This window comes from Mesoplodon densirostris, chromosome 4 (genome assembly GCF_025265405.1).
Source record: "Mesoplodon densirostris isolate mMesDen1 chromosome 4, mMesDen1 primary haplotype, whole genome shotgun sequence".
Taxonomy (NCBI): Eukaryota; Metazoa; Chordata; class Mammalia; order Artiodactyla; family Ziphiidae; genus Mesoplodon; species Mesoplodon densirostris.
The window spans coordinates 77,154,906-77,180,445 of NC_082664.1; the positions used below are offsets into that span (position 1 = coordinate 77,154,906).

Genomic DNA, 25,540 nt, shown 5'->3' on the forward strand with positions numbered 1-25,540 from the left:
CATCAATCCAGAATTATATACACGTGAAATTACCTTCAGGAATAAAGGAGAAACTGAGACATTATCAGATGAAGGAAAAGTAAGAAAACTGGTCACCAGCGGGCCTTCCCTAAAAGAATGTCTAAAGGAAGCTCTCTAAACAGAAATAAAATGATAAAAGAAAAAATCTTGAAACAAGAAGAAGGAAGAAAGAACACAATATGCAAAAATTGGATAAATACAGTAAGCTTTTCTTTTTCTCTTGAATTTCCTAAATTATATTTGGTGGATCCAGAAAAAAATATAACACTGTCTAATGAGGTTGTAAACACACATGGAGGAAATATTAAAGAAAATTATTTTATGAATAAATAAAATAGGGGAGAATAAATGGGTGTAAAGGGAGGTGACATTTCTATACTTCATTCAAACAGGTAAAATGATATTACCAATAGACTGTGTTATATATATATATATAATGTACTACTTAGAGCAACCATTTTTAAAAAGCTATACAATAAGACACATCTAAAACACTATAGGTAAATTGAAATATAACTCTAGAAAATGTTGAATAAATCACAGGAAGTCAGAGGAAAAAACACAGGGAACAAAAAACAGTGAGAACAAAAAATCAAATAAAATGGAAGATTAAGCCCTAAAATATCAAGACGTTAAATGCAAATGATCTACATACACAAACTAAGACACAGAGATTGGTCTGCATACACTAATGACATGACAGTTCAGACAAAAGTGGATTAAAAAACATGACACAACTATAGCTGTCTAAAAGAAACTCATTTCAAATACCACATAGTCATCTTGAAAGTAAAAGGATGGAAAAAGATATATTATGCAAACATTAATCAAAGGAAAGTAGTAATGGCTCTATTAATATGAGATAAACTAGATAGACTTCTGAACAATGACAATTACCAGAGACAGAGAGGAACATTATATACTGATGAAGAGGATAAATTACCAAGAAGATGTAGCAATCCTAAATCTGTATGTACCAACTAACAGAGCTGAAAAATAAGTGGAACAAAAATTGATAAAACTAAAAATAAAAATAGACAAATCTAGGTTTAGAGTTAGAGATTTCAATACCCCTCTCTCAACAACTGGTGGAACAACTTGCCAGAAAATCAGCAAGTATATAGAAGAACTGAACAACACAATTAACCAGTAGGATCTAATAGTCAGCTATACAACACTCCACCCAACCACAGCAGAATACACTTCTTTTCAAGGACCCATGGAATATATACCAAGTAAGTCCAAATCTTGGGGCCTAAAACAAACCTCAGCAAATTTAATGTAAACATACTGAAATCGTAAAGAGTATGTCCTCTGAACGTATGAAATGAAACTATAAATAAGAAAAAGAAAGATACAGGAAATTTTCCAAATATTTGGCTACTAAACAACACACTTCTTAATAATCTATGGGTCACACAGAATGACTCAAGGGAAATCAAACACACATTGAATTGAATGGAAATGAAAATACAACATATCAAAATTTGGGGGACACAGCCAAAGAAGTGTTTAGAGTGAAATTTTTAGCACTAAATGCAAATATTAGAAAAGAATAAAAATCTCAAATCAATTATCAAGCTTCCACCTGAAGAACCTAAAAAAAGAAGAGATAAATTAATCCAGAACAAGCATAAGGAAGAACATATTAGGAAGAACATAAAAGGAGAAATCAATGAAATTTAAAATAGAAAAGCAATAGAGAAAATCAATGAAACAAAGAGCTGGTTCTTTAAAAAGATCAGTAAAACTGACAAACTTCTAGCAAAATAGACAAAGAAAAAAAATAACCAGGCACAATGTAAGCAAGCGAATTAGAAGTTGGGCATCTTATGTGATTGGTTAAGGGTACACTTTCGCCTTTCTCCAGTTGGTCCTGAGTTGGATGAACTTCCAAAATGTTATGCTAAGTGAAATAAGCCATGCACAAAAGGCCACATATTGTATGGTTCCATTTGTATGAGATATATAAAATAAGTAAATCCATGGTCGGAAAGCAGGTTGGTTTTTGCCAGGGGCATGTGAAAGGGGAGCATGGTGAGTAACTGCTCAATGGGTATGTGGTTTCCTTTTGGCGTGATGACAAGGCTTTGAAACTAGATAGAGGTAGTAGTTGCCAACATTGTGAATATACTAGATGCCACTTAACTGTTTGCTTTAAAAGAGTGAACTGTGTGGAATATTGCTTAATCTCAAGAAAACTATTCTTTAAATTGAAGTTGATAAAAATCTAAAGATCAAAGAATTCACAGTTTAATTTCAGATCATTTAATCAGATTTTGTACACTTAATTGCCTATCTCTGGAGGGAGAGTCAATGTGGAAAAGCCCTTAATGGAAAAAGGTTCCCCAGCATCAAGACAGGACATGGTTGGAGCCCCAGCTGCAGAGTTTGCATATTGATGGCAGGTGCCTGTTGTGCAGTGTGCCTCACAGCACAGAGGGAGATGGCCAAGTCGCTGGGCTGAGAAGTTGCAATGTATAAAGCACTGTGTCTTGACAATTTATCCCACGAGGCTTTAATTCTTCCACTTGTTTGTTCTCTCTGACTCGCCTGAATTAACAACAGGGATGTGAGCCCTTTCCCGGGATCTTGCCTAAACCACTGAAGGAAGTAAGGAGCTCTATCCGTGTAACTGCAGTTGAGAACCAAGCTTTCTCCCTCTCGCACGGTCAGAGCATCAGGACTCTGATTCACGTCCTGTTTACTGCTCACCCCTGTTCAGAAAGAGAAAACAGAGAGACAGACTGGTTAACGGCTCATTATTTTTTGGAAACTAATTTTAAGTTAACTTTTTCACTCTCCACAGCAACTCCCAGAAAACCATGCAGGTACCTCTCCCTGTCTTTCTCTCTTTTCCCTGGGGAGAAATATCCCAGGGTCTGCCCGTTCTTTGCCCATTTCTGGATCCCTTTAACTCACAGTCTAGTTGTAACCAAAGGATGAGCAGGCCCAGGAATCTGTCCATTCTTTCTGTCACTTAGACTCACTGAGAACTGAATTCTAGTGTCTGTAATATTAGCAAGGGCTCACACGATAAATGATCTGCTTTGCTGTCTCTTATGTTCAAACATTTCTACAGGAAACATAGAGTCAGCCCAGCCAATGAGAGACAAGTCACAAAAGCAAGGAGGAGTGCACACAGATGCCCATCTGCAAAGAATGGGGGGTGGCAATGGAAACACCATCATCTCAGGACCAAGCCCAGCATTATCAGAGAAATGCTGAGCTCTCCTCCTCCTCCTAAAGGAAAACAATTTTTAACGTATCATATTTGTAGAATGTTGCTAAGTCTGGACATAGAGAGAAATGTATAACATAAATGTTTAATTAGAAAAGAAGAAATCTCAGTTTCTACTGCACAGCTGTAGGTGCTCTCTTCAGATTCCTATAACTGCTCCCTCCTCTTGCCACTTCAGCCCTTCAGGACTGGTTGCCTTTAATTCACACTTTCTTGAAAATCCCTTTCTATCATTTCTCACCCATCAGATTGCAAAAAGAGTTAAGAATCATAATATTAATATTCAGTGTGTGTGATAATATCAGGAAATGAGCATTCTCATATCCAATAGCTGAAGTATAAGCTAATAAAGATTCATAAGTGTTACTTACATATAATTGGAGGCCAGAAATTCCACTTTTCTGGGAATTTTTTCTTAAGAAATAGCCTTATAAATACATTATAAAATTACACATTGAATGCAGCAGCAAAAAAGTGAAAAATTTTAAATATCCTTCCATACAAATATTCAATATGTTATGGTAGTTCTATATTGCAATATACTATACAGTTGTGAAAAAGAGTAAGTAGACAAAATTTCTGCCATGCAAAGATTTTTCAGACTTATTCAAGCAAATCACAATACTTTGCATATAAGTGTGCCTCCATTTGTATTTTTAAAAAGTGTGTTTATTATGGATGTGTATGTAAATGAAACAGTTGAAATGCACTCACTAAACCTTTATCAGTAATTGAGAACTTACCAGGGACAAATCTAGGTAGTATCACTTTTTATTCTATATGCTTAAAGCTGTTTACTATTTTAAATAATTAAATATTAATTTATAACTTGTTTAATCATAACAAATAGAGAACTTAATGGCCAAAAAGAAAACTAAGAAAAAAATGAAATATTAATATAATTGTCTCTTTCTAGCAAACTTTCAAGATTTATTTATTTCTCAAATGCATGTGCTGCAGTTGAAAAAATGGAGAGAATCCAGACATTTCTCAGAGGAATAATGTTCAACTTATGATGTTCACACTGGACTTTCAGCAAGAATGAGAATATCAGATTGGAGAAAGGACACATATTCAGGGTCCTCCTTCTTCCTGCCCCAGTTATTTTCATGTACATTTTCCTTAATTTTTTTCCATTTCCTTCTTCTTATTTTGTTTTCCACCTTCTTCCATTAAGCTCACACTTTCTGTGTAATGTCCTCTTTAAATAGAAGTTATCTTCCTTTCCCCATCAGGGACACAGGTGTGGCCAAGTCTGCCCCACTGTGTGTCTCTCACAGTGTAATAATGCACAATGGTACCTTCCAGGGTGACCCAGTGCAGGATAGGGTATTGAACTTTCTGTCCACAGGGAGGGGCAGTGAATCCAGTTTATTGTTCTTTAAACTCAAATCAGATCCTGTGGGCCCTGGTTATACCATGGTCAATACCAGATGTTGTATTCATTTCCTCCAATGGTGGAGTGGGAACAGGGTGTGTTCACTTCTTCTCCTTCAGCACTATCCAGGGACTTGGGCTGTGTGGTCTTAACATTATGTAAAATCCCTAAGCAAAGGAGGGAATTATATAATTGTCTCCAGACCCTCAAGGCAGATTTTCAAGATCAAGATACGGTGTCTCTAGAACTTTCCTCTCTGACTCTCATCCCCTATTTCAATTTTCTCTCATTTCCATCCTACAGAAAGAGCAGAATATCACTAGAATTATCTAGACTCACTGCTCAAGAGGCACAACTCCATTGCTTTCTCCCATTTTCCCTTAGGCTCAATGAATATAAGAAAATCTTTATAGCAGGGAAAACTCTTCTGTGATCACTGAGACTTATGGGTTGAATTCTGTCCCCTTCACATTCAAGTGTTGAAGTGCTAACCCTCAGTACCTCAGAAAATGACCTTATTTGGAGATGGGGTCTTAATAGAGGCAATCAAGTTAAAATGAGGTCATTAGGATGATCCCTAATCTGATATGTCTGGTGTTATTATAAATGGGGAAATTTTGACACAGAGACATGCATAGTGGGAAGATGATGTGAAGAGATACACAGAGAAGATGGCCTTCCACAAGCCAAGGAAAGGAACCTGGAACGATTCTTCCCTCACAGCCCTCAGAATAAATCAATCCTGCCAACACCTTGACTTCAGATTTCTAACCTCCAGAACTGTGAAGCAATACTGTACATTTCTGTTGGTTAAGTCACCTAGTCCATGGCACTTGTGATAACAGCCCTAGCAAACTAATAGCCTGGGTACAATGAAGCCCCTCACACTGAGGACGTGACTTCCTCATAAAGTATATAGGTGTTATCTGAACTCTTGCTCTAAGCATCTTGAGTGAAGGACAGCAGGACAAATGGAGGCACCAAGTCCCCTTTCCAATGCTTTGGTTTCAGACACCATCCTTTCTTAGGCTCAGAACACTCACTCAGGTTCAGCAGCACGGTCACTCCATCACCAGCCTCATACTTCAAGCAGACACTAGAATCCAGGGGCCCTAACTCAGCCCCTGTGTCTGAACCTGGGCTGGGGGTGGTAACAGAACAGACATATCAGCTGTATTGCTGCAGCCCAGCCCTTCGCTTGACAGCTGTCAACCCAGGGAATCCCCAGGCCTGGAGTCAGCCAATGAGATAGTAGCTCCTTCATTGATATTGATACATCCTCCGCAGGCTTAGTCATGTCCCTAGAACTAGGGTAAAAATATAAAACAGGCATCCACTCTCAACCCAGGGGTTCCCTCGAGAGCACTTCTAAGTTTTAAACTCTAAGGGGCTGATTCTGAAAGAGGAAAATAAAAACCTCAAGGCCAGGATCCACCCAGAACCCTTTTCTTATTGTTTTTTCGCAACCCCAGAGAAAGAAAAGATCTTATTGGTGAGCTGATGCTCTGAGGAGGTCAAAGGATTTTTCTTTACGTTCACGAAGAACATCAAGTCTTATACAGCCTTGAGAGCAGGGGGAACGTCTCCCTAAATGACAAGAAAGATGGGGCTTCCCTGGTGGTGCAGTGGTTAAGAATCTGCCTGCCAATCCAGGGGACACGGGTTCAAGCCCTTGTTTGGGAAAACCCCACATGCCACGGAGCAACTAAGCCCATGCACCACAACTGCTGAGCCTGCGCTCTAGAGCCCGTGAGCCACAACTACTGAGCCCATGTGCCCCAACTATGGAAGCCCAGGCACCTACAGCCCATGCCCCACAGCAAGAGAAGCCACCGCAATGAGAAGCCCGCGCACTGCAACGAAGAGTAGCTCCTGCTCTCCGCAACTAGAGAAAGCCCGTGCTGCGGCAATGAACACCCAACACAGCCAAAAATAAATAAATTAAATAAATAAATTTATAAAAAATTAAAAAAAGAAATACTTTTAAAAAAATGACAAAAAAGAATAAATGAGACTCAGATACAGAGGGTGATGTGCTCAAAGTGATTGAGAAGGTTAAGGTCAGATCCTAACCTAGAAGCCAAGTTGCCCGATTCTCTGGTCTCCTAAAATGTTTCTAGGGATCATGTGTTACTAGGAGGGCATTTATAGATGGCATGTCTTGGTATAAAGGAAACAGTAGACCTGGCACTCATCCTTACACTCCACAAACCCTGTTCATATCTGGTCTTTCCCCATTCTCTGCGTGTGCCTAGTGGTCCCAACACGGAGTGGACTGGCCAGGAGGAGAGAAAGGAGGGAAAAAAGGAAAGGCACTGTAAGAAAGAAGGGGGAGTAGACTTGAAAACGTTTTCTTGTTATCTTCACAAGTTTAAGAGAGCTAAAAGGATTGAGGAAAAATAATTCTCTTCCCATTGGAAAAAAAAAATTATACTTTTCTTTGTTCCTACAAAAAATTGACAAAAATGGATCAATTAAGCTGGAAAGCTGCACAGCCACTTACTGTCTTCCTCTTTGTGTGTCATCCCACTTTAAGTAGAAAGAAAACCTTTCATAATGGATTGGGACAAGGCCAGGAATCATCGAATGTTTGGAAGCTGTGCCCAGACTATTCTGCTTATAACAAAGAGAATAAAATATATCATTTGTCATAGTTTCCACATGACTTCAATATTGCATGTGAGCTAACTACTCTTTCCCCATCTGATCAGGGACGTTACTGACAGAGATACAGCAGGCCCCTCTTGCGACTAAACACATGAATGCCATCACCAGATCCCAGGCAAGTCCACCTACCAGCTTTTGTAAAGTTACTGTACAGATAATGGAAGAGAACAGCTTAGATGTGCATCTCATGTTACAGATAGGACAGTTTAGGTCATTTAAGTTTTTAGAATGGTCACTGTGTGTAACAAGACAATTGCAGTATTTACAGAGTTTTTGCTTTTTTTCATTTTTAAAACCACATGATCTTTCCTTCATTCAGGCAGACGGGTGATTCTCAGCTCATCACTTCAAGGAAAGGATGTACTGCTGGGAAAAAAATAAAGCTGCCTTGCTTCCCATTTTATTTCAAAAGTTTTAGTCCTATAGGCAAATCAAAGGACAAGCATCAGCTACAGATTTAGGAGATGATACACTGAAATAATACAAGTGAGCCTACCTGAGGCAAAATAAGCATTTTCTAAGTGGAGCAAGGGGGAGAGGAGAGAGTATCCGAGTAAAGCAAGGAGGCATAAGTATCGATGGGTCCTTGGAGGAACATTGAACCTTATCCCCTAAAGACATCTTGGAAAGAAAACCACAAGACCTCTGGGCCACTTTCATGTATTAAATAAATCTCAGTGCAGCCCTGGTTAAAACTTCCATCTTCATTTCTCTCTTCTGCTCTTTGAACCTGAGGCTTGACTCCTGGCTACAGTAAGGTCAGCATGGCTTGCTCTGTTCTCTTCCTCTGCCTTTTTCCTTTGGTTCTAATTCCCTTGAGGTTAGGGAAGAAACAAAAATTAAGAAGAATTTTTTTTAAATGGCAGACACTTTCTTATTTAACTGGTGTGCACCTTTGGGTGTCACTGCTTTCCTGCCCAACCGCTGATGGCCTCGATGTGCGAGCATCCCTGTGAGAGAGCAGTCGAGGACCCTCAGGAGCCTCCTCAAGGCAGGATCCTCCCCCCCTGTCAGATCCCATTCAGGAAGCACTCCCCATGGCCTCTTGTCTCCCCTTTTCCTGGTGGAGCACTGGCTGATGATTCAGGCCTGCTGCCTTCAGCGGTGGCACTTGTGGGACACAGCACTCACTCCTCCTCACCGTGCCTCATGGAGACACCCAGGCAGCCCCAACTGCTGCCCCCCTTCACTGTACCATCCTTCTCTGATTTCCTCATCTTCTGCTTAAGTAGATGCAAAAATAGATCAAAATCTGCTCCAGAAACAGATATCCAAAGACGGAATGCCATGCAATTTTCCTTTTTACTCCCATGATCTCTGTCTTTAAAAGCAAGTATTTTAGGGTATTGATGTCTGAAGTGGCTCATGGGGAAAGTGGAACATTCTGATGATACTCTTCTCCTGACTGCTCCATCCCTCACATCAGCTAAAGAAGTGAAGATCAGGGGTTGCAGGGTTGAAGCTGCTTCTTCATAAATCCTAGAGTGCCTGGCTGTGAGTTGTTCTTAATGGAAAATGGTGAATGCTTAATGCCTCTTGGTCCCTAGTTCTGGGTCCCAGCTGCCAAATTTGTGACAATGAAGAATGCTCCAGGGCCTCCCTGGTGGCGCAGTGGTTAAGAGTCCGCCTGCCGATGCAGGGGATGCGGGTTCGTGCCCCGGTCTGGGAGGATCCCATATGCCGCGGAGCGGCTGGGCCCATGAGCCATGGCCGCTGGGCCTGCGCATCCGGAGCCTGTGCTCCGCAACGGGAGAGGCCACAACGGTGAGAGGCCCGCATACCGCAAAAAGAAAAAAAAAAAAAAAAAAAAAAAAAAAAAAAAAAAGAATGCTCCAGAGTACATCTTATTCATTTAAATGGAAAAAAAATCTCTGATTCTATAAGTGATTCTAAATAAAGTTTCCAATTCTTAAGACAAAATAAAACTATATACATATATAGTCCAATAATTTTATATTGTGTAATTTATAAATATATATTATAATTAAATATATTCCAATAATATTAGTAATATCAATTAATATTTACCAATTAGATGAGCTTGAGGAACAAAATTCAATAATAAGCCCTGCACCAACCAAATCACCACAGATACAGGAAAAGGAAAGGCTGGCTGTGAGGATATGGCAGAAGATTAAACATGGTCATAAAACAATTATAAGTCATCAGTGTGGTCTCTCCTGGAAATTATTAGGAGAACTATGAAGGCAGAGGTTAGATAATTATTGTGCTATATTTTGCAATAAACAAAATTTTATCAGTGTTGTAAATTGCTTTCTTCAATATGAATTTTAAATGTTGTAAAGAATCCAGAAAGAGTAAAAAGATTAATTAAAATTATGAAGTAAAATATATTTAAACTTTAGGACAGAGGAGGAAATATTAAGAAATAACTGACTCATGGCCTTTAACATATAGAGAGGTTTTGTCTTTTAATTAAAAATAAAGAATAAAAAAATAAACAACGAACACTTACAAAAATCTATGATCCAACAGCATCCATCATCATAACAAGAGCCCTTGTCATAGAATGAAGACTTTCCCCATTTCACGTTTGAGTATCCGCAGTTACAAAAGGCATTTCACTAACAGCTGGCCTAGCTCGTTAACGTGACAAAAACTTGCACTTACATCAGTTTTATACCAAATCTCACCATTCATTAAACCATGGATAAATTTCTTTTTGCTGTTGCTGAAAACAAAAGTCACTACCTTGTTTATCATTAAAAAATAGATTTTTTTTACTAATCAAAATAGAATATGGTTTAATCAGAATAAGGTGTTACGTGCATTAGGTGTCCCCAGGTGGGTTCTGAGGTTCTCTAACCACCTAACATCTAAGTGAATACACAACACATACATTTCCATATCATCCATCCTCCTGAAATTCAGCAGTCTTCCATTTATAGTGTTTTTCAAAGCAAAATCTCCCAGCCACTTGAACCAAAATCATCAAGTAACTCACTAAAAAAGTAAACCCCCAAACTCACGCCAGACCTATTGAATCAGAATCTGTTGATCAGAATAAGATGTATTTTTTCTTCATGTGATTCTTAAATGTACAGTAAAATTTGAGAAATACTGTCCAATTGGTTAACTCTGGAGTTTTTATTTTTTAATCTCATCTTATATTGTCTGCAGCATTTACTTTATCTCAGAAATCCCTTCATCTTTAAACATTCTTAAGCCTCAGTTTCCTCACCTGAGGATGGGTTAATATTACTTTGTGGTTTTTAGATTATAAAATGAGTATGTAAAGTGTTTAGCAATGGACTTGGCATATGGTAAATGTTCCATAAATGATAATAAAGATGATTGTGGTAATGATGAGAATGACAAAATAAGGGCAGGTGGAAACAAGGATCCCATGATAATTCTCTGATCTCTTTCCCTGAACACATTGGGCAGACTTTAAAGCTGTAAACCCAAAAGATTAAAATTAAACAAAACCAGATGGTGTGGATAAAAGAATACCTTTCTTTCCCTAAATCAGGAAATTTCCACTTCTGCTTTCCTTCTTCGTAGACCTTGCCTCTTCCCCTCCCCACACGGGAGGGGTGAGGAGGGCTGATTCTGTTGTTCGCAGTCCATTTATGAGTAGGAAATTAGTCCTTAGTCTAATTTAAAATGTAGGACTTGAGACTCCACTCTCTCTGCTTATATCTCTTGCATTTTAAGTCTTTGCCTACCTGTGATAATAAGCAAATCTAAGGAGAGCTAATTTAGTACCCTGTGATTGGCTACCTCTTTCTCTTTCTATTTCAGCTCAGATGCTTGAAAATCAAGTCAACTCTTGGCCAGTTTGAGGCGTGGCCTATCTCTCCTACTCATCCTTATAGGAATTCTGAGCTTGCTTTTCTGGATTCAGAAGGAAGTAGGAAACTCCATTTAGACCGAACTTCAACCCACCTTTGCTGCTTTAGAGGTAATCAGGTCCTGGTTCAGCTGAAAGTCCTTCTTCACTTTCCATTTGTATTAAGCTAATACATATAGCATCCTCAGGAATCTTCCCAGTGGTGAGCAGGGCAGGATTTGGCCATTCTTACGTCCCTGGAAATATCATCATGGGACATAAAATCCCCACTTCAAATGGAAATTACCAAACATTTTAGTTGAATAATAATGAATATATGACATATCAAAACATGTGGGATACAGCAAAAGCAGTGCAGAAGGTCCCTGACTTACGGTTTTCTGACTTTATGATGGTATGAAAGTGATATGCATTAAGTAGAAACCACACTTCAAATTTTGAATTTTGATCTTTTCCTGGGCTAGTATGATGCTCTCTTTTGATGCTGGACAGCTCCCAGCCAGTCACTGGATCACAGGGGTAAACGACCATCACACTACTACCAAACGTAAAATAGATAGCTAGTGGGAAGCAGCCACATAGCATAGGGAGATGAGCTCGGTGCTTTGTAACTACCTAGAGGGGTGGGATAGGGAGGGTGGGAAGGAGGGAGATGCAAGAGGGAAGAGATATGGGGACATATGTATATGTATAACTGATTCACTTTGTTATAAAGCAGAAACTAACACACTACTGTAAAGCAATTATACTCCAATAAAGATGTTAAAAAAAAAACCGTTCTGAACCCAGACAACCACTCTGCTTTTTGTTTTCAGTACAGTATTCAATAAATTACATGAGATAGTCAGCACCATATTATAAAATAGGCTTTGTGTTAGATAATCTTGCCCAACTGTAGGCTAATATAAGTGTTTGAGCACGTTCAAGGTAAGCTAGGCTAAGCTATGCTGTCTGGAGTTTAGGTGTATTAAATGCACTTTTGACTTAAGATATTTTCAACTAATGATGGGTTTATTGTGACGTAACCCCACTGGAAGTCAAGGAATATTTGTAATTAGAGGCAAATTTATGGATTTAAATTATATTGTTAGGAAAGAAGAAATGTTGAGAATCAATTGTCAAACTTGCAACTCAAAGAACTAGAAAAAGTAGCAAGACAGATAAAAGAAAGTAAAGGTAGCAGATAATAAATTATGAGGAGAAAAAACAAAATTGACCAACTTTCACAAGAAAAATACCAAATATATAAAGAACCCCTTACCTGTTAAAGTAACTGAATCCATAATTGAAGGATTATTAAGTTTCTCCCACAGGTGAAACTCTATGCTTAGATGGCTCACTAGTGAACTTTGTGAAAATTTAAAAAAAATTATTAAAAACCCTGCACAAATTCTTCTATAGATAGAAAAGGATCCATAAATTGCAACTTATCTAATGAACTATTATAATCTTGATACCAAAATCTGACCTAAACATTTTAATGAAAGAAAAGGTTGAATACCAGTATCACTCAGGATCCTGGACAGAATGAACAGTAATCTCTGCTGTCTGGCTATGTCACAAGATTTCATTCTCCATAGGACCACTTGGAAAGAGGTTCTGGGTGCTAAGTAACTACTTCTTCGAGGAGGGAAAACAAAAAAGATGTCCCAATTCCAGAGCCCCAGCTGCAGGGTTTGTGTACAGGCTGCAGGTGCCTGGGGAGCACTGTGTCTCCACAGCACAGAGGTAAGTGGCTGAGTCTTCAGGTTTAGGGTCTGCGATGTGCAGGGAACTTCTCTTCTTTAACAAGGTGGCTTTTAGTCTTTCTTTCTGCTTTTCATCCCCAACTGAGTAAAGAAGGAAGAGAAGTTCGGGTCCCTTCCCAGGATCCTGTCTATACCACAGTAGCCCTTGAAAACTGCTGACCGTGTAGCTGCAGTTGAGGATGAGACTGTCTCCCTCCTGGATTTTCAGGGTCTGAGGACTCTGCTCCACCTGGTCTTCTCCCCTCAACCCTGTTCAGGAAAACAAAATCAGAAATGAAACAAACCTTTCAGTTCAGCAGTTTTGAAAAATTCCAACAAGAAACCTGGGATGAGCTGAGACTAAACCCCTCTCTCTCTTCTCTCCAGCTTTGGATAAATGTGCCCTTAGGGTTCTCATCTCTTAACCTCCAACTTACAGCCAAGCTGAAGCCACAAGACTATGAATGCACATTCCAGCATGTTCTCCATCCTGATATCACACCCTTGATACAATTTTAATGATTCCAAATCTTCTCCCCTGAGGAGTTGCTCCTGTGTCTTAGTTCTCCTTCTCTAACGCACGAGATAGCCTTTTTGTTGGTGGCTCAGCCAATCAAGAGCAAATCCTCTAGTAGCTGTCATGCTTTTGATGGTTAAGGCCCTGGAAGAATGAGAGGAATGGAACCACTGCCACCTGGTGGTCACAAACACAAACATCTCACAGGACCCACTCCATGCCCCCTACAAAGACAAAAATTGAGGGGAGGACACTTTATATATTGGTGGGCATAGTGCATATGAGGTTTAAAGCAGTCATCAGAAAAGCCTTCTCTGCCTGCAATTTGAATTGTTTCATTGTTCCTTGTTTGGCCTTTAAAGCTAAACTGCTACCAGAGGTTATAAAAGTTGAACCCAAGCATAGGTGTAATGGATTGTGTTTCTCTTTATGGTACACAAGAATCTCAGCAGGTGAGACCTTAAAAGGACTAGAGTGCTGAAGAAAGCAGGGAGATAGAATAGCTGTGGATATGTCTGGAGACCTCTTTGACAGAGAATTGGGAACATAAGTTAAGAAATCCATTGCTTCAAATAATTTTATGCCTGGCTACAGGGACCAAGTGTAACTAAAACTCAGGGTCACGAACTTGATAGATCTTAGGAGGAAAGGAGGGAAGAGCATGGCAGAGGGAAAGACGAGCTCTCCATTCTAGACCCTGGAGAGATCAGAACATCACAGGGCGGAGTGGGGAACAGGAAGATACGTATAGCAAAACTAGTATTGTTTAATTTGTTTGGTTCTATGACACTCCATTGGGTTTTGTCATTGAACATGTGTTGATGTTGCAGAGTTGACCACAATTTATATAAGCTCTCCTCAGACTTGTCCGAAGAGCACACTCTACCCCCATTAACTACCACCCAGAAAAAGAACATCAACTCTCAGATGCACTGCTTTGATGTCACTTCATCCCTCACCCACTCAGGGACTAGAAAAGAATAAGCTGCACAGAATTTATTGCACTAACAGTGTAGGTAAGGGGTTTGTTGTTCTTTGACTTTTTCTTTGAAAATCTGATAATTTCTCAGTGATCTAAAAGTCATTAAACTAACTTGTATCCATTTTCTCATCCTTTGATTTGATTTATTCTAGTCACACTTAGCAAACTCTGACTCTTACAAATCATATTTAAAAGGCTGTTTTTCTCTGTTTCTGAATGTGTGCCTCAGAAAGAACATGAAAAAGATAACTGCAAGATTAATGCAGGAGCTCTTTGTAGGATTGACTCTAAAAGAACCCAGAAGCTGAATGTGTGATGTGTAATGAAACCAAGGAGATGATTTACAGTTGTAATTTTTAGGAAATTTGTTTGTAATTTTAAAAAACATTTTTAATTTGGAATAATTATAGATTCGTGGAAGCTCCAAAAATGTACAGGGAGGCTCTGTGTACTCTTCACCCTGTGTCCTCCAGAGGTCTCTAAACCAGGAAATTAACATTGGTACAACACACAGGGCTTAGTAGATTTCCACAGTTTACATGCAGCCATTTGTGTGTGCGTGTAGTTCTATGCAATTTTACACATGTACAGATTCATGCATTCATGTATATCACATGTATAGGTTCACTGCCACAATCAAGATGCACAACTGTTTCATAACCACAAGACTTCCTCACGCCACCCCTTTGTAGCCACACCCACTCCTTCCCTAGTCATTAACCCCTGACAATCACTAACCTGTTCTTCATCCCTACGATTTTGTTATTTTAATAATGTTATATAAATGGAATTATATAGAAGTAAGCATTGAGATTTTTTTCACTCAGAATGAGTAGTAAAAACATGAGATTTGTCCAGGTAATAGTGTGTATCCAACCTGTTTGTTTCTTTTTATTTCTGAGTAGTATTCCATGGTAGGGATGTGCCACAGTTTGTTTAATCAGTCACCTACTAAGGGACATCAGGTTTCCATATTTTGGCTGCTATGAATAAAGCTGTTATGAATATTCAGGTACAGATTTTTATGTAAATAAAATCTTTTATTTATCTAGGATAAGAGTCCAAGTATGCATTGCATGTTTAGTTTTATAAAAAATTGCCAAGCTATTTTCCAGAGTGCCTGTATCATTCTATATTCCCATCAGCAATTTATGAGTGATCCAGTTTTCCCCACATGTTTGCCAGAATTTGGTGTTGTCACTATTTTTTATTTTAGCCCCACTGGTAATTGTATAGTGATATTTCATTGTGGTTTTAATTTGCATTTCTCTGATGACTAATGAGATTGAACATCTTTTCATGTGATGATTTGCAGTCTGTATATCCTCTTTGGTGAAATATCAGTCTGAGTCTTTCACCCGTTTTTCTAATTGGTTGTTTGTTTTCTATACCATTTAGCTTTTAGAGTTCTTTATATATTCTAGATACAAGTACTATGTCAGATACATGGTTTGTAAATATTTACCCCCAGTCTGTAGCTTATCTTTTCATATTCTTAACAGGGTCTTTTGTAGAGGAAAAGTTTTTAAATTTGATTCAGTTAGGTGTGTGTGTGTGTGTGTGTGTGTGTGTGTGTGTGTGTGTGTGTATCATGCTTTTGGTGTCAAATCTAAGATTTACTTAGCCCCAGGCCTGAAGATTTTCTCTTATTTTTTTTTCAAGTTTCATAGTTTATATTTTACATTTAACTCTATGATCCATTTTGAGTTGATTTTTATAATGTATATTTTTAAGAAGATCTTTCTTAGAAAAGGGGAATCTGTCATCATCTTTGTCTTAAGCTTTACCTATTTGCTGTTATCAAGTAACTAGTTCAAGGCAACATAACCAAAATGTAGCTTGAGCACTTCTCATAGAAGACTGAAAAAAACTTTTATGCTTTGAGCCTGTGAGCTTCCCTTTTTATATTTACTGTGATTTCTCTAAATTAAAAGTAAAGTTAAAACTATAGTACAAACCCAAACCCTTATCAACATATCAGCCTCTGAAATCATCTATAATGTATTACAGGGCAATGTTTTCTAGTATAGATTTGGAAAATGGTTACATCTATCTTATGATCAAGGATAACTGTAATCTTTCCTAAAATTCACATTCTTTTATTTATTTATTTAAATTTTTTTTTGCGGTACGCGGGCCTCTCACTGTTGTGGTCTCTCCCATTGCGGAGCACAGGCTCCGGATGTGCAGGCTCAGCGGTCATGGCTCACGGGCCCAGCCGCACTGCAGCATGTGGGATCTTCCCGGACCGGGGCACGAACCCGTGTCCCCCGCATCGGCAGGCGGACTCTCAACCACTGCGCCACCAGGGAAGCCCTTCACATTCTTTTAAACTTTAAAATTCTCTGAGAAAAAAAATGCCTATTAATATTTAAGTCATCAAAGTGAACTAAAGTGAGAGTCTCTTCCTTTTCTAGAACTTCTTTCCTATAATTGAGCAAGTGTTTCTTGAAAAAGAGAATATTCTCTACAAATTGTCACAAGAAAGAGAATTCCCTCTTTCTGTTATTACTTTTTGCTAAAATTACATGCTTCCATCTACCTTTTTTCACAGTCACCATTCCAAGGTCAGATAGCTCATTTCCCCAAGGATGTAGTGATTCTTCTTTCTACTGTGCCAGAGGCAGAGTCCTGATTTTTGCTCTCATAGGAGAACTTTTTAAATACCAATATTACAACTGAGGATAATACTTCCTAAAAGTTTTCTTAAGGGTTGAGAATCCAGGAACTTAAAAGGATTCTTGATTGAAATAATTCAGCCCTTGGAACCAGAATCAGGAAATTAGAAAAACAGACAAGACATTTTTCTTGCCTCAGGCTAGGACTCCCAATGGTAGGAATATCTACCCCAAAACTAGGTCACTAGACTTGAAATTAAAAATATACAAAGAAGCAGAACAAGTGATGGCAATGGTAAAGATAAATAGAAACAGATAGTTTAACACCATCCAATTGTACTCATGGGCAACATCTAGTGTATGGAGAACACCTGTTATAAAAAGGTCATTTCCTTGAGCCCTAGGAATTAGGATGGAAAGGAAAAGTATTGAGACTCAAAGAGAACTAAGTTAACTGTGATGTTCTTGCAGCCTGGACCACTCCCCAACTCTCTGCCCACTACCACCCTTAGCTTTATAGGACTCATATCTCTAGCCACAGGAAATAAATATTTGAGGCTGAAATTCTAAGATAAAAGCTCTAGAGAAGAAAGCAGAAGAGATAATACAGGAATACGTCATCACCAGGTGAAACTGGAAGAATCACCGATAAGAGGGACTTCCAAGTCCACAAGAAAATGAATTAGATATACATCTTCCTATAGACTCACTCAGGTGTTGAAGATGGCTCTGTCTACGCCAACAAGAGGGAGACCATCTAATTGCAAACCTAAAAACAGTACCATATGACGAAAATCTGTACAAACAGAAAGGGGATTTATGGTACATGGAAATAGAAGTATTCTTATGGTGATGAGAATTGGACGAATACAAGAACTAATTGATCCACAATTATCTAACAGCATCCAAAGGGTAGAAGCTCTGTATCTGTTGATACTATCAATTAATTCATTCTTAAGTTAGCCAATATTTAATGTGCAACCACTATGTGCCATGTACTGTGTAATGTACAATACATACATGTTTCCTGACTGTATGGAACTCACAGTTATAAGCATAACAGGAATTTTAGAAGTCTATACATAAGTATAGATATAGATGTAGATTACAAAAACATATTAATTGCAACATTTCCTTTTGTCTTGCACATGGAAGAGAGGCTTCAGTACATGAGAACCCATGGAGAGAGTCCACAATACATGCTTGGCTACACTTCCAAAACATATATGAAGTGCATTTGTTCAACTTTCCTTAGCCTATTATGCAGAGTAATGATATATGAGAAAACTGATAATTCACTGAAGAGTTAGAGCAAACAGAAGTGAAGCTGTGATGGTGTGTCTTCCTCAATCTTCCTCAAGCCATGTTAGAGGAGATTCAGAAGATTGGCTCGGAGAGTTTGAAATGAATCCCCTGGAGTTTGGAGGATTTAGAGGGTCACACTAGGCTGCAATGACAATTTCTCTCACTTTACTCTACTTATGGCCAGAATGCTGATTACTCTGTTATTTTTATCTCTGTGTATATGTGACAGAAAGGTGGCTCACACTTGTTAAATTGAGTGAAAAGCTAGAAAGAGTAGATGATGAGGTATGACACAGAGTCAAGTAGACATGAGTAAAATGTCAGAGAGAGAGAGAATAACACAAAGAGAGGACATAGTCTAGAGCTAAACCTTGAAGACATGCAATAGTTAATGACTGGAAGGGAGATGAAGGTGTGTGCAGGAGTGAGAGAGGAAAGAGCCCAAGAAGTAGGTACAAACCTCAGAGAGTGTTTTGTCAGAGAAGCAGCTGTTTCTCTAAGAAAGAGAGAAACTTTCTCTGAGGAAGAGAGGATTTGAAGCAAGAGTAAATGGTCACAACTCACGTGTCTAAAGTTTCTGAGAGGTCAGCAATGATGAGGTTTGGAAATTTTGGTTGATTTACAACACAGAGGTTATTAGTACTCTTTGAGGGCTTAGCTAGTGGAGGAATTAAAGCAGGATATATATATACCCTTTAATCCAGAAATTCTAATATATATGCCCAATAGCAGTGTGTAAATATGTTCACCAAAGAACATGTATAAGAATATTCATAATAACACTATTGATAACAGCCAAAGGCAGGAAAAATCCAAAGAACCATTTAAGCAGGTAGCTAAATAAATTCTGGTATGTTCATACAGCAATGAGAATAAACAAACTAAACTGTATACAACATGGAGGACTCTTAGAAATATGATATTAAGAAAAGAATCCAGATAGAAAAAAAATCCAAACCATATTATTTTAGTTGTATAATGTTCAAAAATGGGCAAAACCAATCTATCTATGGGACTGTGGTTTCCTTGGAAGGATGGTAGTGAGCAGAAGGGGATAAAACGGGGCTTCTGAAGAGCAAAACTACAAGCAAGAAAGAGCAGCAGACCCAGCTTCAGTCTCTGGGAGCTCATGAATTGTTCAAATGAAGCTTCACGAAGTCCCTTTTTTTAACACCAGGACAGATTTGGGGTTCAGTATGACAAGTCTCAACTATAGCAACACAGGTTGCAGCAGGGAAGTCACTGAGGTTTGGGGTCTTTTAGGTTTTTCTAATCACGGACCAGAGATCCAACATTAGTTGACTGCCATTTTTCAATATATCCCATGTCCATAAATTCTAGTTTATTTGCAATGAATCATCTAGAAATACCCTGGATGTCCTGCTAAGGTCATTCTGGATAAGAACTTAGTACAGAACAACTCCTAAAAACTCCTCTTTACTTTTCAAGTATAAATGAGATTACTGTGTCCACAAAGAGCTCAGCTCAGGAAACCCCAAAGGCCTCAGGTGACCTCAGAGGAAGTAGAAAACAAGTTACAGGCACACTGTTAACGCATTCCTTCCCAGATGGCATTTATTTATTTATTGGAAAAATAATCTGATGGAGATATTAGAAAAATTAGAGTTATGTGATAATCAAGAAAATTTAAAAAGGCGATTATGATTAGACAGCTCATTGATTAAGGAGACGGGATATGATTTGGGGAATGTTAGGGATCAAGTAGAGACTAGTGACCGTGATTTTACAATGGCTCCAGTTTGAGCTGGTATGCATGTTATCCAAAACATTTTAGAAGATTTCTCAGACTTTAAAAGTACAAATAGATTGAAATAATTGTTAAACAAGATAGGTCATTGATTATTTTAGGCCTGGTGTTTTTTTTAATTTTTGCTAAATTTTGGGAATCCTCCTTTGAGTATCTCTCACCAATACTGCTTCCTGCACCGGATTCTAAGATACATGTTTCCTGCTTCAAATCTTTGATTTATTCCCTTATAAACTACTTACATCTATTTTCTTCATTAAAAGTTGTCTCTGAGGCTTCCCTGGTGGCGCAGTGGTTGAGAGTCTGCCTGTCGATGCAGGGGACACGGGTTCATGCCCCGGTCCGGGAAGACCCCACATGCCGTGGAGCGGCTGGGCCCGTGAGCCATGGCCGCTGGGCCTGCGCGTCCAGAGCCTGTGCTCTGCAATGGGAGAGGCCACAGCAGTGAGAGGCCCGTGTACCGCAAAACAACAAACAAAAAAAAAAAACGTTGTCTCTGAAACACTTTACTTACTTCCAATACGTTTTACGAAATTTAACTGTTTAGTTAATTACTTCATGACTTGGCTACATAAGTCTATCTTGTTTCTATCACTCTCTTTCTCTCTCTCTCTCTCTCTCTCTCTCTCTCTCTCTCTCCTTCCCTCCCTCCCTCTCCCCGACACACACACACACACTTATGCTTTCTTTTCTGGAAAGTTGTTCTGTATTGGGATCATTGTTTTTTTGTACAGTAGGGATAGAAAATCCTTACTTAAGGAAGAATATCTTTCTTTTTGGAATTCCAGATGAAAACATATCCACCAGGTTAATTGCCACCTAATACCACCACACAATAGCACAGAGACATTACTCTTTTAGACGTTATATTACAGCTACGTATGTGGTACAGAATTGCCTGAAATTGAGGCCATCTGGAGTCATTAGGAGCTAAACTGTAAAGCAAAGCCTTCATGTAAGAGAATTTTCTGTAACAGGCAAAATATGAGTGTTTAGTAGTTGTAGAGTGAAAATGTGCTATATTCCAGGGTCACAGAAATGATCGGGGAGCCCATACCAGAAAGATTAAAGGTAAATTCCTATTCACCTCCTGGGAATTATCAAGGAAGTCATCAAATACCTGTGTGTTCATTCCAGCATTATTTGTTACTGTGAGAAAAACAATTTAAAAAGCTAGTAAGACAGAATTTGCCAAAAAAGTATTATAAAATCATACATTGGGGGCTTCCCTGATGGCGCAGTGGTTCAGAATCTGCCTGCTAATGCAGTGGACACGGGTTCGAGCCATGGTCTGGGAGGATCCCACATGCCGCGGAGCAACTAGGCCCGTGAGCCACAACTACTGAGCCTGCGCATCTGGAGCCTGTGCTCCGCAACAGGAGAGGCCGCGATAGAGAGAGGCCCGTGCATCGGGATGAAGAGTGGCCCCCGCTCACCGCAACAAGAGAAAGCCCTCGTACAGAAACAAGACCCAACACAGCAAAAATAAATGAATTAATTAATAAACTCCTACCACCAACATCTTCTTAAAAAAAATCATACATTGGAATATCGCCATTAGAATGTCTGATTTTGATCTGTAAATAATGTTGTGCAAATAATTATTTCACAATATACTGTTGGGTAAAAACGCAGAATGGAAAACATCCTATAAGATGTGATTCTGTAGCAGAGTTTTTCCTGACTAGTAGAATTTTTGAGTTGTTCTGTTTTGTTTTTAGTATTCCTTCTTTGGATATTCTATTTTATCTGCATTAAACTTGCAGATTTTGTAATTGCATATAGAGAATGTGATCAGGTAATGGGGTTGGTTCTCAGCAAACTGAAGAGCTTCATTTCCCCTTGGTGTCAAGACTTGTGGTGACATTTATTCTATGTACATCATTCCAAGTCATTCATGGCACAGCATGAGACAATGGGAGAGGGAGATTCCAAGAAGTGCCATTTAATCGACACTTCAGATCTAACATAATGACAAGACTTAGTCAGCAATGCATAAATATTTGTGCAGTGAACCTAAAAGTCTAACAATTCGGGTGCAGATTTGGCCAAATATTACTGAATTTTTTTTAAACCAAATCACTTGCTTTAATATAATCACCATAAAAAAGTTTTAAAATTTTTTTGGCAAACGATCTACTTCAAGATGAAGAATTGAAGATAAAGATGCTTTTGATGAATGACACTTTTACATATGTTCTCTGAGCCAGAGAGATAGCATTTTCCTTAGAGTGAGGTTTGCACTTCTAACTCCCCATCCGAGCTGACACGGCCCCTGCCTTCTCCTGTCCATACTGAGAATCTCACTAAGTTGTCATAGCTGGGGGACACCACACGTTGAGATCTGAGGTTTCTGTGGGGTTCCCATGGGAACCTGCATCACTGTGCTCTCTCAGAGGACAGAAATACACCACTGAGTCCCCAAGCTGCAAGGCTGTGATGATAAGGCTGATGGAACTGGCCGTTTTCTGGAGGTACAAAAACTACCGACCCTCTGTTGTATTCACTCATTGTAAGACTCCTGATGAATAAGGAAAATCATTTCCCCACTTGATGGTTGTTTGTACCAGGATAAATAATAACTGTAACTTCTAGCTTCATATACACAATCCAAGGTTACATCCTCCTTCTCCAGCATAGAAATTTCTGGCGGGTCTTGAGTTACTTTCTGGGCTGTGATGGATCCTGGGGAGAAGAAAAAAATTTATAGGTATAATATATATGGAGAGAGACAGACAGAGAGACAGAGAGAAAGAATTAGGTTGATTCTCCTGGTGGAGCACCGAGGGCTGCAAGGAACAAACACAGGACTAAGACCTCTAATTCCTCTACCCATTACTCAACTCTCCTACACACCACCAGACAAAAATAACCTGCCCTACCCCCAAACATGGGAGCTGAGTGGAGCTGAGTCTGTTGGTGGCCATCCTTAACAGCCTTACCAAGGCGGACGGAGGCTATGACAACTCTCAGCAGGCCAGGGAACCCCATGGTGGAATCTCTTCTTCTGGGTGAAATGTGCTGTGTTCTGTCTCCAATTCAGGTCTAAATGCCTGCCCTGTGCCTGACAGGGCATGTGCACGAGAAATGAAGTGTGAGATGCTTGTGCACCAGAACAGGAAATGTAACTTGCTGCTATCACTTTGCCTGTGGCACGTCATGGCTTGTTGACATGGTTGGTGAACCTAACCTGCCTATTTAGACTTTATTGCAACTAAGTTGACAACAATAATATCAGTGCTGCAGCCATTTGCCATATTCAGCCAATGCATCTAAGATAGACATAAGTTTTATGACCAATACAAGTTGTTATGATTATGGTGACTTCTGAGAACAAATAGTCATCCATGTTTTTGTAGGGCTTTTTTGTTTTGTTTTGTTTTGTTTGGCCTGCAGCCAAAATCTACAGTGAAATAAGCTCATAGATTCTTCTTCCAGAGAGCAAGATCAAACTACTTACCCTCAGTCATCATAAATTTTCTTCCTTCACTCCAAGGCATTGGTTCCTGGGGAAATTTACATTGGATAAAGTTCCTTGCCTGATTAATGCTATCACAACAAGTTTCCTGGTGGACAAAATTTGTCCAGATGTATGTGTCCAATGCCAATCAATAGTCAGTCTCTTCTAGAAAAACCTTGCTTTCAAGTAATCCATCCTATAGTCAAAATGAATGCAAAATCACCAGACCATGCATTCCTAGTTCCTTATATCAAAATTGTAGCCATTCAGGGCTTCCCTGGTGGTGCACTGGTTGGGAGTCTGCCTGCCGATGCAGGGGACACGGGATTGTGCCCCAGTCCGGGAAGATCCCACATGCCGCAGAGCGGTTGGGCCCGTGTGCCATGGCCGCTGAGCCTGTGCTCCACAATGGGAGAGGCCACAACAGTGAGAGGCCCGCGTACCACACAAACACACACAAAAGTAGCCATTCAAAACTCACAAATGCCTTTTCATCCCACTGCTGCAGCAACTCTGGCTCATTTCACTGAGAGCAGCACCTCAACAGCGTTACATCGCAGCCGCATGGAAAGTTTTGTATGATTTGCTTGGCATCCCTGTGCTGATTTACGATTGTGATTCAGCTGATGCAGCTTGTAGTCATCTATTCCTTTTCTCTTCCCTAAATGAATATATTAATACCGTGACATCTAACATCCATGTCACATTAATAGAAAATAGATTTTTTTGAAAGTCTGTCTAGAGAAGGGAGGAGTCTTTCTGGCTGAACAGGGACACTTCTGGGGATCAGAGCTTGCGTCTTCTTTAAGACCGACATCCACCCTATTCTCCCTGAAGAACACGTCCCAACCTCCTGGGTTTCTAGGAATTAGATCTGAGTTTGATTTCTTTTCCTGAGAAGCTCTAAATAAACTAAACACTGCCCAAGGAGAGAATATACCTCTTCCTCCCAAGGCTGCTCACTTCAGCCCTCCTGCTCCCCTTGGGTTTGTGTTCAGCTCCCCCTGCAGCCCCTCTCACTGTGTCACTCAGAGCACAGTAGTACACAGCCGAGTCTGATGTTTGCACTGAGGGTTTCTGCAGGTGGAAGGAGCTGTTACTCGTAACAAGAGTGGCCTGAAAACCTTGATGCTCTGCCCTCCGGTTTGCCTTCGAGCCCTTCAGGAGGAGTTGCGGAGCTTTGCTGAGATACTGGACGTACCAGAAAAGATAGAGATCTGAACCAGAGGTCTGGTAAGTGCAGTGCAGTGTCCCAGGCGCCCCCTCTGAGACAGTCACTGGGCCTTCTGTCGGGGTCACTGAGTCTCCATTGGTCCCTCCTACAAGAGAATCACTTTTTTATGTTAGAAATGGACAGAAGGAGAGTTTTCAGCCAGAGAAGAAAACTAAAAGTTCCCTATAATTATAGGAAAATGAAAAATCATGAACATTTAGGATAAAATGTTACTTACTGAATATTAAGAAGATCACAAGAGCAGCGTGAGTGGCAGAAAACATGTTGGCAACGGTCCTTGCTCCCTAGAATACACCAAATCTAATGGGGCTAGTTTGCAGCTGAATATTATAGAAACTCCTCACTTAGAAACTGAGAGCCCCTTTCCGCACAGCAACAGTAATCTGTCTTGTGGCTACAAAGTAAAGAAGTCAAAGCAGCACCTGAATAAAAAGAGGAACCACATTTGGAGGAACCCCCGCCCTCTGGTGGTCATTCTGAAAATTGCACCACAGCTAAATCTGACCTCTTTCTCCTGATGTAATATTAATAGCTTGAGGCATAGATAAAGGAGAATGGGACAGGACTCAGAAGAGAGCTCTAAACACGAGTATGCTTAGGGAAATATTCAGTTGTTGCTTCCATCATTTTCTGCATGGTACAAGTATCTCCAGCTACCCAAATAATCCCAGGCAGAATTTTTTTTTTTTTTTTTTTTTTTTTTTTTTTGCTGTACGCGGGCCTCTCACTGCTGTGGCCTCTCCCGTTGCGGAGCACAGGCTCCGGACACACAGGCTCCGCGGCCATGGCTCGCGGGCCCAGCCGCTCC

At 39.6% G+C, this 25,540-nt stretch overlaps 2 gene segments (V, D, J or C); both read right to left on the reverse strand.

The window, feature by feature from the left end:
- Positions 1–2,989, reverse strand: part of LOC132488387 (T-cell receptor alpha chain constant-like) — a 302,514-nt gene extending 299,525 nt beyond the window's left edge. The window contains 2 exon segments of the C gene segment in view: positions 2,455–2,738; positions 2,944–2,989. Coding sequence covers positions 2,455–2,738; positions 2,944–2,989 — 330 coding nt within the window.
- Positions 2,990–5,579: 2,590 nt separating this feature from the next.
- Positions 5,580–24,995, reverse strand: LOC132488089 (T cell receptor alpha variable 18-like). The segment is given in 3 exon segments: positions 5,580–5,781; positions 24,439–24,817; positions 24,950–24,995. Coding segments are annotated over 3 exon segments (627 nt in total).
- Between the last annotated feature and the right edge of the window lie 545 nt (positions 24,996–25,540).